This window comes from Eubalaena glacialis, chromosome 7 (assembly GCF_028564815.1).
Source record: "Eubalaena glacialis isolate mEubGla1 chromosome 7, mEubGla1.1.hap2.+ XY, whole genome shotgun sequence".
NCBI lineage: Eukaryota > Metazoa > Chordata > Mammalia > Artiodactyla > Balaenidae > Eubalaena > Eubalaena glacialis.
The window spans coordinates 65392666-65408108 of record NC_083722.1 but is presented as its reverse complement, the minus strand read 5'-3'; the positions used below and the strand labels follow the sequence as shown (position 1 = coordinate 65408108).

Genomic DNA, 15443 nt, shown 5'->3' with positions numbered 1-15443 from the left:
AAAATAAACACCAAAAATATAGCTATAACAGAAATTTAAAATATTCACAAATGGCAAATTTCCAGTTCTGTCCTTGGTTCAGTAATTTTTTAGGCTCCTAATAAACACTCTAACCTTTTCTGAGATGCCTCACCCAGAATCATATCTAATTCTTATTTTCTTGAGCCCCAACTCTCTTCCCCTTCTTCTCCACTGTCTCGGAGACATAAATCACAGCTCACAAAAATCTCTCTCCTCTAGGTTATGTGCCTGACGTTGCCCCTCTAACCTCCTCCTCCTCTGCCACACTGCTGATCCTGTCATATTGCTAAGAGGAAGAGGGTAGCTACCAGGGGCAAAGATCCCCTAGCATTGAGGCCCTACTACAAGGATGGAAAGAAAAACTTGTGTCTGATACATGACTGTAGAAGAGGAAATTCCCTGAAAAGATTTTGTTTCTTATGCCTTTGAGGTATGAAAGTTGGCCCAGAAGATAATCACAATAATTAAGCGTACACCTCTCACCTAAAAATCAGATGACAGTTGCAGGCATCTAGAACTAGTTGGTAAGAAAATCAGAATGGTGTGACTCTATTATCTTGTCACAAACTTCATTACTGTTCATTCCAATCATCCAAGAATGCTAGGAACTGAAATTGCCATGGAAGTTGAGTCTTCTTTGCAGTAAACTTTGATGCTGTTCTTAACTTGTTCACTTAGACAGCAGGGTGGAGAAAGCTAGTACAGAACTGGAGTCCGTGTTCATGGCACAGTACATATCACTGGAACATGACAGCTGCCTCCAATACCTAGATACATACACACACACCTGCACAAACTCAAACACAAATCCATTAACTGTCTGAGGCTGAGGTAACAGTAGTAAGACTCTAAAGGACACAAGGAGAAGATATGAATGAGGCCTTTGTATGTGATATCTTTAGAAATTTTAGGTCTGGTGGTGAAAGGGGAGTTTATGCCCACTTTAAGCATGGTTCAGTTGGAGAGGTGAGTTTTAAAAAGCTATTTAACAACTAAAATATGCAAAGTATTATCTATATGCTAAAAGAAATAGATACTATACCCAACCTCAAAGCCTACATGAAGTTAGTATAAAAGGACACAAAGGGGCATTAGGTTGAGAATTGACAAGGCAATTATTTAACAATTACAAATTATAGCACAGGTTAATTCAAAACACTGAGGTCAATCAACAGGTTAGGAGGAAAAAAGGAGCATTTGAAGAAGACAGTTCTTCAGAGATGACCTAGATCTGAAAGGTTCAAGGGACACAGATTGGCAAACAGGAAGAAAAGCTTTTCTAGGTAGAGAACACAAGTGATGAGTCTAGATTAAAGTAGTTTTAAATGGGCCACATTCAAGAGGTAGAAAGAATGACTCAGAGTCTTGGAGAATGACTTGATATAAATGGTAAAATGGAGGAGGTGGAATAGAATAAGGAAATACCTCTTTCCTTAAGAATATAATTATGGAACAAATAATTAAGAAACAAGATAGATTTTAATTTTTTAAAAAGTGAAAGAAGGGGATTCCCTGGTGGTCCACTGGTTAGGACTCCTTGCTTTCACTGCTGAGGGCGTGGGTTTGATCCCTGGTCGGGAAAGATCCCCTGCAAGCCACATGGCACGGCCAAAAACAAAAAAAGGTGAAAGAAAAAGGAAACCTACAAGCACATGAAATGTGTAGTCCTTAGTGGGGAAGGATGGTACTGTTACTTCCACTCTCCCACCTTCCTGACCACCAGAGAGCATTTAGGGAATGATCCACTTTGAATAGTGGTTCCAAGAGGAGACCAGGGTGAGCATACTTCTTATACAGAAACCTTAACTCAGAGTTCCTTGCTGTCTTAGAGAATCATGCCTTAAGAAACAGACCGAGCCAGACCTGAGGGCTTTTCTCCAGTGTGAGTTCGCTGGTGGTGATTGAAAGTAGAACGCTGACTGAAGGCTTTCCCACACTCAATACATTCATAGGGTTTCTCTCCAGTGTGAACTCTTTGGTGCACAGTGAGTTGTGAGCTGTCACGAAAGGCTTTCTCACAATCTTTGCATTTATATGGTTTCTCCCCAGTATGGGTTCTCTGATGTACCATAAGGCTAGAATTATGACTGAAGACCTTCCCACATTCATTACATTCATAAGGTTTCTCACCAGTGTGAATTCTCTGATGAATAATGAGGTATGAGTTTTGATTGAAGGATTTTCCACACTCATTGCATTTATAAGGCTTTTCACCCGTGTGAAGTCTCTGATGTCGAATGAGACATTTACTCAGACTGAATGCCTTACCACATTCATTACATTCAAAAGGTTTTTCTCCAGTATGAATACGCTCATGGTCAGCAAGTTGAGAGATCTGATTGAAGGCTTTCCCACACTCACTGCATTTGAATGGTTTTTCCCCAGTGTGGAGGCTCTGATGTCGAATAAGACATTTACTTCGACTGAAGGCCTTGCCACATTCATTACACTCATAAGGCTTCTCCCCAGTGTGGATTCTCTGATGGTCAATAAGATTTCTGTTAGAACAGAAAGCTTTCCCACACTCATTGCACTTGTAAGGTTTCTCACCAGTGTGAAGTACCTGATGGCGGACAAGGCTTTTACTCCGACTAAAGACCGCTCCACATTCATTGCATCCATATGGTTTCTCCCCAGTATGGGTTCTCTGATGGTCAAAGAGTTTGGAACTCTCATTGAAAGCTTTTCCACATTCAATACATTTATACGGTTTCTCCCCAGTATGGAGTCTCTGGTGTTGAATGAGATGGGAGCTGTGGCGATAGGTCTTTCCACAGTCACTGCATTCATAGGGCTTTTCCCCTGTGTGGATTCTGAGATGGACTATGAGCTGAGAGGTCTGCCTGAAGGTCTTGCCACACTCATTGCACTCATAGGGTTTCTCCCCAGTGTGGATTCTCTGATGCCCAATGAGGTGAGAACTCCAATTAAAAGCTTTGCCACATTCATCACATCGATAGAATTTCTGTCCCTTCAGAACTCCTGGATGTTCTGTAGGACTGGAGGACAGGTCTGGATGTCCCCCAAGTTCCTTATATTCATCACACCCATCTTTTGTGGATTTATTTTTATCTTCCTGTGTCATTTCCAAGAAATCGCTTTCCAGTCTGGTCCCTTCTTCACCTGAGGGTTGAACTTCTAGCTTCTCTAAAGCCTCTTCACAGGCATCTCCAGCTTCTGGTCCTCCAGGAATCATTCCACAGAGTACTACTGAGGTCCTATCAGATGACTTCAAAACTTTAGAAATTTCCTGCTTTGGAGGCAACTCTGAACTCTCCATCCTGTTCTCACCTGCTGCCAAAAGAAAGAAGAAAACAACTTTCACTCATTTCTTGTCCTACTGAAGAAAGAGAATCATCAGGAGTCTATGTACTTGAAAAAACTTCACATTACAGGTAAGGAATGAGGAGACACATTAAGAACAGGAGAGAAAATGGGAAATGGCTCAAATTTTTCTTCATGGACAGAAAAACAAAGAAGGGAAGCTGGTCAGTGGAGGAGGGTGGAAGAACAGCCCTCAGGACAGAGGGATGCTGAGCCAGCACAGCCAGGTGAAAAGGCCAGTTGAAAGGCAAGAGACCAGACTGTAAAGCATGGTGTGATCTTCCAGAAGTCACTTAGATGCGACGTCTCCTTAGTAAATAGAGGAACCCTAAGGTCCTTTCCAACCATGACATTGTATGGTTCCACAGTTCTCAGCAAAGATGTTGGGAAGAGAGAGTGGTGGCAAATACCTCAAATCAAATAAGAGAAACAATGTGGGCAAACCTGAGAGTAGAAAGGAAATTTATATTATGAGGATGTGATTAGGAAAAAGTGTACATAAAGAAGTGATTCTGGTGTAACAGGACAGTGACAAGATTTGGAGAAGCCATGGGTAGAGAAATACTGGGGAAAAGTATTGAAGGGGAAAGCAAAGCTGTAAAATTGGGCACCCCCTAGTCCCTGGAGCACTGGACTGGTAGGTGCCAGTAGGCACTCCTATAAAAATTAATTTTTATAATTTGAAACGTAAATCAAAATACATGTTTTGTATCTTGATAATCTGGAATCATAATGAGACTGAACAGCTGAGTATCTGCTTTTGAATTCTAGAATTTTTGAATACAAAAGTTGGGAGAAGGCAGAGCAATCATGGTCATAGCTAAACACAAAAATATTGGTTCCTTTCAATCACATCTTAACCAAGGCCGCAAGCCATCATACCACCTTAGCATACAGAAAGTTAAAGATATTTGGTTCCTTGACTCTAAGCTCACCCTCTCCAGACTAGGCTACTGTATTAGAACGGTCAACCCCAGAACCTGCCCTGACAACAGCCCCTTCCAGGAAGCAGCCCTGCCCCAGTCTTTCTCAAGGGGAAGCTGAGGCAACCATGCTTTGTGCCAAGCAACCCAGCTCATCCCATGATGGACAACAGGTGACTGGAACAGGGCCAAGCACCAGACGCAAGTGTAGCTTATCTGTAGTTTAGTCATCAGCCTCTGCGTGGCCTGGGCCAAAGTTCTGCTCAAACAAAGATGATATTTAATGGCTGAACCACCCTTGGAGTCCTTTTCTACATAAATTCTGAACGGAAGGTAGGAAAAACTAAGGAAACTACAAGTAAGAGCTCAAGCTGAAATGATGCATGGAGAGAAGGCAACCATCAGGAGCCACAGCAAGCAGAACATAGGAGGAAACACAAAGTCTAATTAAGAAGGAGCTCGGAGGGGGAAAAAAGATTCAGAGTAAAGAGAATGGGTATCAGTGGGAGGAGAAAACGGATACGCAGGGCACAGCTGTCTTACGACACTGTGTAAAAATCCTTTCACTTCCACTGCTGAGGTTCCCAGGTTCCCAGGTCCCCACAAGGCTTCGTTTCCCGAAGTCTGGTCTAGCTGGTCAGTCTGTTCAGGGCTTCCATTCCTTTAGTCTTACTGTAAGTAACTTAGCTCATCCCTTACAATAACTAACTGAATGGCACTCTACTCCTTCCAACTACAAACTCTAATAAACTGGCCCAGCTCAATTAATAATAGGAGAATGTTAATAACTATTAAAGTGGGTGATGATGGAGAGGGGTTCATTATACTATTCTCTCCCTTTGTCTTTTTATATTTTCATAATAAAAAGTTAAAAAAGAAAACGAATATACCAAAGAAAGTGTAAAAAAGATAGACTCTAAGTACCGGGGAACAGAGTCATTACCCAGTGAGGCCAGGCTGCGGCAATTTTCCAGCATGATGTTCCGGTACAGGGCTGCTTTCTGGCTGAGTGCCGGACCTTTCCACTTCTTCTGAGTATAGTCCACAGACAGGAACTCGAACACTGCAGCCTCCTGGAATGACAAGTTTCTACTGCTCAGGGACATTCTCAGTCTGAGGGGCAGAGTCATTAGGGGCACTGAGAGCACAGGGTCGGGGCCCTGGTGGCAAAAGGGGTGGGGGGAGGGTGGGAAGCTGGAAGGACACATTAATAAAAGGAGAAGTCCAGGGCAAGATACAGTCAATGAACTCAGTGGACGGGAGCAGCTCCAAGGGAAGCAGTTAGGCGGGGAAGCCACAGCAGCAGACTCAGAATGGGCCAGAGACCCGGAGATGAGCTCTAGCTATTCCTGGGCCACAGACTTGGAACTCAGGAAGCTCACCTGGGGCCTGACCATCCGGAGCACAGTTGCTGCTGCTTGGTCTCCTACGTTCCCCACTTGGGGAAGGGCAGGCACTGGGGAAGCATGCTGAGCTGAGGGAGGAAAGAAAGCTCTGAGTGGGGCCAGCCCTGCTCTTGGCTCCAATGAGGTCTGTATCCCAGCAAGTGGATTCAAGAGAACCCAGGTGGCTCCACACACACGGACCCTCATCCCTGTTCCATAAAGGCGTTATCCTTTGTGAGCTGTGAATTTTTCCTGGAGGCACAGAAGGTCCCTGTTCAAACCGAACTGGCGGCTCCTTCCAGCCCTCTCTCTGCCACTCTCAGAAGGAAACTACATTTCTGACCACCTTCTCTCTCCCATGGCTTCCCCAGCAGCAGCCTGCCTGGCCTCCCCCTCACCTCTCTGCCCCTCATTCCCTGGCTTCTCTTCCCTCACCTGCCCTCTCATCATAGACACTGTAGGCGTTCAGGTCTCAGAGCTTCTCCTTTCCTTCTCTCAGAGATCTCATTCTCTAATGCTGCTCTGCCAGTTCCTTGTTCTCTCCTCCACATCTAACACAAGCTCTAATTGCCTACCGAACATTTCACCTGGTGTTCCATAGTAGCATAAACTCAGTATCAAAAACGCATCTTCTTACTATCTTCATTTCCTATCTTCCCACGTTTTGTTAATGATTCCAGACATCAGTCAAAACCTTTAATTTACGCTCTCTTTTCTTTAAACCCACATCTAACAGATATTCCCCAAATTGATATTCAGATTCAACACAACCCCTTTCAGAAACCCAGCTGGTTCCTTTGCAGAAATTGACAAGCTGATAATAAAATTCACTGGAAATTCAAGAGTTCCAGTACAAGGCAAAAGAAACTTGAAAAATAAAAATAAGCTGAGGGAACTCCCTGGCTGTCCAGTGGTTAGGACTTGGCACTTTCACTGCCATGGCCTGGGTTCAATCCCTGGTCAGGGAAATAAGATCCCACAAGCCACACGGCACAGCCAAAAAAAAAAAAAAAAAAAAAAGTTGAAGGATTCACACTTCACAATTTCAAAACATTTGACAAAGCAACACTCATCAAGACAGTGTGATACTGGCATAAGGATAGACAGATATCAGTGAAATAGATTAAGAGTCCAGAAATAAACCCATACATCTACAGTCAACTTATTTTTGATGGAAGTCCCAAGACCACTCAAAGGGGAAAGAGACTTTTCAACAAATGGTGCTGGGACAACTGGATGTACTCATACAAAAGAATGAAGTTAGACCCGTACCTCAGACTATATATGAAAATTATATGGACAGCAGGCCTTGGCACCTGTTGCAAACTGGCCCCACTGCTCTGTGTACCAAATCACAGATGATGGCTAGCTTTCCCTGAGAGCATGGAACCCTCTGTCTCCCACGATGGTTAAGCAAATTTTTTAAAAATCACTACCTTCATCCACGATTAAAATAGAGGCCATCATCTCCTATATTTGCTACAAACCAATACCTAGGCAATGTCTCCTGGACTCAGCGAGCACTGCTGGGACTGACAAAAAAGATACAACCGTAAACTGAGATGGGAAGAAGGCTCACACCAGAAAGCCTGTCACCACCCAGATAAAAGAAACTGCAGTGCTGCTACAAGGGGATGGAGAATCAATTGAAGAACTACTTTGGAAGCTGCTGAAGTTTTGGCAGAGAAATGAAGCTTTGCTGAGAAAGAAGGCGGTGGGGTAAGGAAAATAAGTACACAGAGAAAACAAAAGCAAAGGAAAACTGAGAAGTGATAAGGTACATAACTGAAGGCCTGTAAAAAGAGACTTGAAGACACAACAACAAGAGGAGGCTGAAGAGGAAAGGTGCCTCCGGAGCGGCAGGGGCAGGCTCCAGCCTTGCTGAGCCGCAGCAGCACCGACGGAAGCTGCTCAGGAGGAAGCTGAGAGTCACAGGAAGAGGCAAGAGACTTTCCCAGCCAAACTATTGCAGAACAGACTGGGGAAGAGAAAGACACTCAGGTGCAGAGAAATCCAGGAGTGAGACGCAACAGAATGAACTGGAGACCAGAGAGAAATATTTTGAAGAAACACACCCAGCGGGAAATGTAAATGGCACTGACCTATCTCAGGAAATTGAGACCCACAGGGAAATTAGCACCAAACAGCCTCCAAGCTGACCTGTTCTGAAGCAGCTGCTGCAGAAATGTCCAAAGAGGTCAGTGAAGTATTTGTAAAGAGGTGATGAGAAGACGGACCAACAGAAAAATGAGGGCAACTGCCTGTGAATATGGCAAAAGATTCCAGCCCTCTGAGCCCAGCCTCTGCAACCATGAACATGGATACAATTTAGTGATTTCCTGGGACTTCCCCGGTGGTCCAGTGTTAAAGAATCTGCCTTCCAATGCACGGGACGATGGTTCAATCCCTGGTCAAGGAACTAAGATCCCACATACACCACAACTAGAGAGCCCATGCGCCATGGAGCCCAAGTGCCACAACTAGAGAGAAGCCCACGCACCACAACTCCCACATGCTGCGACAAAGATCCCACATGTTGCAACTAAGACCCGACACAGCCAAAAAAAATTAAAAAAAAAAAAGAAAGAAAACCATTCCTTTAAAAGAAAAAAAAAGTTAATGACCTCCTGGGCCTTTCGAAGTCTGAATGAAAGCCCCACAGCATAGTAAAGAGATGGGGCCAGTGAGCTGAAACTGCCCAATTAAATTCAGGTATCCTAATGCCTCAGGGTTCCTTCCAAGTCCCAACTAGCTTCTGAGGACAGAAGAAAAGCTTCATTCAACAACTTGTTAAGATTATACCACAAATGGGAGCCCCCAGGCCTGGGGGGCAACCTGAGATGGAGCAGGCCTCTTCTCCCCCAGAGCTTCATCCCTCCACCCAGTTTCATTCCCAAATGAAAATGGCTTTCAGAAGAACAGGGGAAATCCCAAGCAATCATGTGGGCATTTTTCAGGGACATTTTCTTGTTTCTGTCATTTTGCTTTACCATCTTATATGCAATGTAATTTTGATTTCCTTTTAAAATCCTCATTAAGTAGTCTCTTGTTCTCATGTTTTTCCTGCCCAATGAGAGGGTACATAAGGTTTACTTTATACACTGATAATAAGCAAATAAGTTTCTAAGGCAATTGCCACTAAAGAAAGATTGCTTCTACGAAATAATGCCATTTGCAGCAACATGGATGCAACTAGAGATTATCATACTAAGTCAAGTAAGTCAGAAAGAGAAATGAATATCATATGGTATCACTTATATGTGGAATCTAATATTTGGCACAAATGAACCTATCTACAAAACAGAAACAGACTCACAGACATAGAGAACAGGCTTGTGGTTGCCAAGGGGGAGGGGGTTGGGGGAGGGAAGGACTGGGAGTTTGGGATTAGCAGATGTAAACGATTATATATAGGATGGATAAACAACAAGGTCCCACTGTATAGCAGAGGGAAATATATTCAATATCCTGTGATGAACCATAATGGAAAAGAATATTTTAAAAGAGAAGTCTGTGTGTGTTTTACTGAGTCACTCTGCTGTACAGCAGAGATTGGTGCAACATTGTAAATCAACTATACTTCAATTAAAAAAATATTTTTAAAAGAAAGATTGCTTCTAGTACACATTTAAAATGTTAAAATAATATTTATACCAATTTGCCAATTAAAAAATGAGCTCAACCTAGTGCCCAAAATTTGGTTTCTAAGTACCACTCTACAATAAATGAAACCAGGAATCCTTGCAGAAATGGCCGATTCCAGGGCTGGGGGAGGTAAAAACACAAGATGAGTAACTTGTGGTGCCTGAAAATCAGAGAAAGACACACAACAGGATGGAAGCATGTAAGGGGAAACAGAAGTCAACTTGAAAGAGCTCCCAATAGCCAAAATCAGAATAACTTAAGCCACAAAATAAATAACAATACATGCAATAAACCCCCAAAATAAACACTGAACATCACACACTGATGTAACTGATATAATTAAGTAAATAAACAAAAGGGAGAAAAGGCACAACTCTTCCTCACAAAGAATTCCAGTTAACAAATGTAGAAGAAAAAATAGAAATGAAAGGCACCTAGAAGAACAACACAATAATAACTGCTACAGACAAGATCCACCAAGAAATGCTAATTAGTGGCTAAAAGTTGAGGAGAAAGGATATTTCTATGCAAAGTCTCAAAATGTCTTCCTCAAAATAATGACTAATTACAAAGGAAAGACAGCAACTTTACAGTGATGAAACTTGGCAGAAATACTGGATCAAAAGTAGTATCACTAGTAAGAAGACATATTGACATCATCCTCAATCTAAGCAGGAGAACATCTGACAAAACCAAATCGAGAGGGTCACTCTAAAATTACAAATATAAAATACTTCAAAAGTGTCAAGATCATGAAAAACAAGTAAAACTGAGGAAATGTCACAGACTGAAGGAGAACAAGAAGACATGACAATTAAATGGAATGAGGGATTCTAGATTGGATCCTGGAACAGAAAAAGAACATTAGTGAGACAGTGATGAACCCTAAATAAATCAGCAGTTTAATTAACAGTATTAGACCCCTGTACATTTCTTAAGTTTGATGACTATACTATGGCTATGCAAGATACTACCTTTAGGCAAAACAGGTAAAGATATCAGGGAACTCTGTAAAGTTCAGACACCCTCTGTGAGTCTACAATTAGTCAAAATAAAAAGGTTTTTTTTTTTTTGGCCGCACCATGCAGCATGCGGGATCTTAGTTCCCTGTCCAGGGATTGAACCCGTGCCCCCGCATTGGGAGCACTGAGTCTTAATCACTGGACCACCAGGGAAGTCCCAAAATAAAAAGGTTTTTAAACTGAAGAAGTCTGAGTTACTGTGTTTATTTCTATCTAGAAATATTAATGTCTAGATATTATGGATTAACTTGGCAATAAGGGCATGGAATACTGTCAATGCTTATCATCTCCAATTTGTATTTTCTTTCATTAATTTAACAAATATTTACTGAGCACCTACTATGTCCTAGGCACTAAGGTCTCTGCAGTGAATAAAACAGACAAAAAGCACTGCCTTGAGTAGCTTATGAGAAGACAGACAATGAAATAAAGCCAGCGACAGGTCTTATGTACTATAATAAAACAAGGAAGGAGGATGAGGTCTAAAATCAGGGAAGAAAGAGTATAAGCTCAAAAATTCAATCTAGAGCACACGATGACTCACCTGAGGGACCTCTTCCAGACAGTTTCTGATATTAAAAATACTGAAGATTGCAAAGTAAAATGACTTATATTTTACTACATTTTCTGTATTTTTGCTCCGGAGAATGACAGCATAGAATGCTCATGCACTAATGCTTCCTGGATACCAGAGCCACAGAAAACTTAACCTTGGCATAGTTACTATTTTTCATGTTTTTGTCAGTTTCCCTTCCTTATTAGTACATATAGAGGTTTATCTTCAAAACAATCCCATCTTTTTGGCTTACTTTTTAAACCAAAATTTGTCTGCCTTTCTTCAGCATTGAGAACAACATGCAAGAGCAGCCTCATTTGTCAGTCGCTGAAAATGCACAGATATACACATGTGTATAACAAATGGAAATTCCCTGAAATCCCTAAGCAAATTACTTCCTTGCAAAATAAGCGACCTAACATTAAGGAGTTTTCAGTTTGGAAGTGAGACAGGCTGGGACCTGGGACCCTTCGCTGCAGTGCCTGCACCTAGACAAACATCTCCCCCACCAACAAAACACAAAGAAACTATAAGGGACTAAAAATAACTGCTTCCAGGCCCAGCTGGGGCAAATTATGAACAACAAGATACAAAAAGACCAAAAACCTAACTGCCACTTCTGAGGAGCTGGGAGCAAAAGCAGAGTATAGCCCATGTACCCTGCACACAGCACCACCAAGGGTGGGTAGATGACCGAAGCCACCCCTCAGTTGGGACCCCCAGACCTACCCCTACCCTCACCCCAAGTAAGAAACCCCACCACCCCTTCAGGGAGCAGGCAAGGGAACCTGTTACTTGTTTTCGCTCCCTCCTGCTGCCTTGCCTGAATTTCTTGTCAGGCCTCTTAATTTCTATTGATTAAGGAGGCCAAGAACCCTGGTTGGTAACAGAACCGCAAACAGCTTGAAAGAGGATGGTGTTCTTTTCCTTGCCACCACTCTTTTTTTTTTTTTTTTAAGAAGTTTTTTTTTTTTAATTTTATTTATTTATTTATTTATGGCTGTGTTGGGTCTTCGTTTCTGTGCGAGGGTTTTCTCTAGTTGTGGCAAGTGGGGGCCACTCTTCATCGCAGTGCGCGGGCCTCTCACTATCGCGGCCTCTCTTGTTGCGGAGCACAGGCTCCAGACGCGCAGGCTCAGTAATTGTGGCTCACGGGCCCAGCTGCTCCGCGGCATGTGGGATCTTCCCAGACCAGGGCTCGAACCCGTGTCCCCTGCATTGGCAGGCAGATTCTTAACCACTGCGCCACCAGGGAAGCCCCCTTGCCACCACTCTTAACTTAGGAATGAGAACATTTTCTTATTTCTTAAGCCTATATGTCAGACGACAGTAGAGTAGTTTTAGGTTAGTGCTGTTACTTGTGTTTAAAAACTGCATTTTATAGACACTACTCTTTTATTTTGAAAACAGAAATAATCACCCTGATAAAGAATTTGCTATTTTTCTGCACAAACGTCACTTGCTCGGCATTTACAGCTTCATGTAATGTGTATTATACGAAATAAACTGCAAACAAAATGTTTTATTTTAATTATACTTGCAAATATATAGCTCAGTGGTGTCATAATGCTGGCATCAATTTTAACCAATATATGAACAAATGCATTCCGGAAGCTGAAGATATAATTTTCAAGAAGCAACAGTATGAATGTACTTAATGCTACTGAATTATACCCTTTAAATGGTTAAAATCGTAAATTTTTATGTATCATATGGTAAATGTTATGCATATATTATTACAATACTAAAAAATTTTTAAGCAATAGTAGGATCCTGTTTCGTAGTTAAAATTTTACCTATACGTGTAAGAGTTTGAATAATCATGCACAAATTTTAAAAGGTCAGGAAGGCTCCAGACAAAAACATTAACGGACTGCAGTTACTTTTACTTTTCTTACGCTCACCCGCGTCATCTAATTACTTGTAATGAATACGCTTTGTTTGCATAATTGGGAGAAGTGATAAAACACAGAAACCAGTACGCCAAATTCGCGCCCCGAGCAGCGAAGCGCAGGCAGATACGCCCTCACCGGGGCGGGTCGGGCTCCCAGGTCAGACCCCCGCCCGGGCGCAGCCTCCAGGCCAAGCCTCACCCGCCGCCCCCCGGGAACCCCGCGCCCGCACGGCAGCCCCCGACGCCCCCTGTTGCCCCGCTCACCGACGCCCCCGGTCGCGAGACTCTCAGTCCGCGGACTGCACGACCAGCCCGGCGCCAGCCCCCTTTCCGGGCTCTCCGCTGGCCCGTATCGCGCACGCGCATCGCCGCTCCGGGCCTCTAGGCCCCTCTAGGAAGCAGGGAGGGCCAACGTCTCGGCTTCTCCTGGGCCCTAGTGCCTTTCTGGGCGGCCTCTGAGCCCAGCCCATAGGCTTGTCCCCGGCGCTCCCCACCTAACCTAACCCACTGGACGCCTGCCTTCTGTTCGTGCCCCAGATCTCTATCAGTCTTGTCCTGTTTTCCTACACCCCTCCCCATGTGTGTGCAGGGCTTCCCTCCAGGGCTCCCTCCCCCCAGAGAAGAATGACATCAAAGCTGTTTCTTATCCCCAACTGCTTGGGTGGACCCCAACTGGGTCTTTCCTTGCGAGGTGCTACTGGCTCAATAGAATGAGACCAGGTTCAGCAGAGCAGAAACTTTATTTGTTGATCAAGGAATGAGGAGGGGAGAGCTCCTGTTCTGAAGCCCCCTTCCCGTTGAGGGAGGGAAGCCTGCAACTTTTAAGGGGTAAGAGGTGGGTGTGCCATCAGAATTTGGGGGAAGAGGTGGAGATTTCCAGAAACAGCAGGAGCAAGAGCATTCCTCTGGGCTCCCTTGCACTCAGCACTAGTTGTGCCTAGCAAAGTGCGAGTCTCCACTTTGGGCAGAGATCCTAGCATGGTAATGAAGCAAAGGCAACTTTCACACACTTCCATCTCATCTGCACAGGTGTTGCCCTCGTGGTCAGGCTAGAACCGGTTCAGGAGAGTTGACTTTTGCCATCTTGGGCCTTTCTGTCTTGGGCCGGTTCTTCGGTTTTGCTTATGTGGCCTTCTGCCTTCCTTTCTATTAAGCAAGCATGGCTGTGGCATAGATTAGCAGATTGTGGCGTGGGAACAAGAAGAGAAAGTAGGTTAGCCTCTGTACAGGTGTGGGTCTCTTTCCAGTGACAAAGCCAGGAGTCAAGATAGCGACCAGGCTGGCCAGAAGGAGCTGTTAAGGGGACCACTCATTACTCCCTGGGGCCCCTTTCAACAAGGGGAACCAGATCCTCAGGGAGGCTCTGCTCCAGGACAGTCTCTTCCCCCATCACCCCCACAACCAGGGGTACTTGCTTATTCCCAGCCCACAGGCACACAAAACTCTACCTTCCCACAGCTTCCAGCTCTTTTATCTTATGGGTGATTTCTAACAAGGCTCACCTAGTGGGTGAACAATGGTACTATTTGCCAATATGTGGAATCCTGGAGGAGTAGGTTTGGGGATAGAGAGGCTGCTTGAAGAAGGGCTGAAGTCACATCAGGAGACTGCCCAGTCCCTGTAGGAGCAAATGTCTTCTATCGACAGCATCAGAGAACCTGGAGGGTGTGGAGCCAATGCCGTAAAGACCACCTGCTGCCATAGGAGGGCACGTGCAAGCTGCTATGTCAAGGGGCCAGGTAGCTGTCCTGGTTGCCCTCTGGTATATGAATCCTAGTGCCAGGCCTCAGCATGTTGCCAACTGATGTTTCAGTAGGAGGGATGCTCATCTGTGCGCTGAGGCTCTGTTCCAGCCGTCTGAACCACCCCAGGTTCTTTGTCAATGCCCCAGCCGCCAAGGATGGAAAGAGAGAATGGATCCTGGCACCAGAGAGCTATTGATGAGGTGAGACACAAACCAACGGCACAGCATAAATGAGGAGGGTTCAAGCGGCAACATATAAAAAGTGTAATTGGGGACTTCCCTGGCGGTCCAGTGGTTAAGGCTCCGCACTTTCACTGCAGGGGGCGCGGGTTTGATCCCTGGTCGTGGAACTAAGATCCCATATGCCTCGTGGCGCTCCCCCCCCCCAAAAAAAGTGTAATTGTTAAGAAAACACAACATGGGGTTCCCGGGGGGCGGAGGGTGAGGCTTGGCCTGGAGGCTGCGCCCGGGCGGGGGTCTGGCCTGGGAGCCTGACCCGCCCCGGTGAGGGCGTAACTGCCTGCGCTTCGCTGCCCGGGGCGCGAATTTGGAGTACTGGTTTCTGTGTTTTACCACTTCTCCCAATTATGCAAACAAAGCGTATTCATTACAGGTAATTAGATGACGCCGGTGAGCGTAAGAAAAGTAAAACCCCAGGGCTAGCGATATTTGGAAACCATTACCACCCCTAGGAGCAGGCTACCTGACAAGCTGTGGCCTTCAGTTCAGGGACACGCCCAACCCCATGGTCCAACACACAGTGAGCTGGGGTAATAAGTTTCCTGACTTTCCCTTTGATCTCCTGCCAGGGCCTGCCACTGGCCCAACTGTGAACAAAGAGTATCTCTCATCACCCAATTATATAAGGGTTAAGTTGCAACCCACTGCACTCTGCACCCCGAGAGGAATTCAGGATGAAAAAAGGATAA

General features: G+C 44.6%; 1 protein-coding gene across 1 annotated transcript; it reads right to left on the bottom strand.

Annotated features, from left to right (window-relative positions):
* Nucleotides 1–1402: 1402 nt before the first annotated feature.
* Nucleotides 1403–13077, bottom strand: LOC133094622 (zinc finger protein with KRAB and SCAN domains 7-like). The gene is made up of 4 exons (XM_061195258.1): nucleotides 13035–13077; nucleotides 5651–5742; nucleotides 5212–5341; nucleotides 1403–3315 (listed from the first exon to the last, which is right to left on the bottom strand). The coding sequence occupies exons 2-4, from the start codon at nucleotides 5663–5665 to the stop codon at nucleotides 1862–1864; spliced, it is 1599 nt and encodes a 532-aa protein (XP_061051241.1). The 5' UTR covers nucleotides 5666–5742; nucleotides 13035–13077; the 3' UTR covers nucleotides 1403–1861.
* Nucleotides 13078–15443: the final 2366 nt, after the last annotated feature.

What these genes read in the sequence shown, in the direction of transcription:
- LOC133094622 (XM_061195258.1), bottom strand. An exon ending in CCGCAGCCTGGCCTCACTGG is followed by an intron (nt 3,316 to 5,211) that starts GTAATGACTCTG and finishes TTCTTTTGGCAG; the next exon opens with CAGGTGAGAACAGGATGGAG.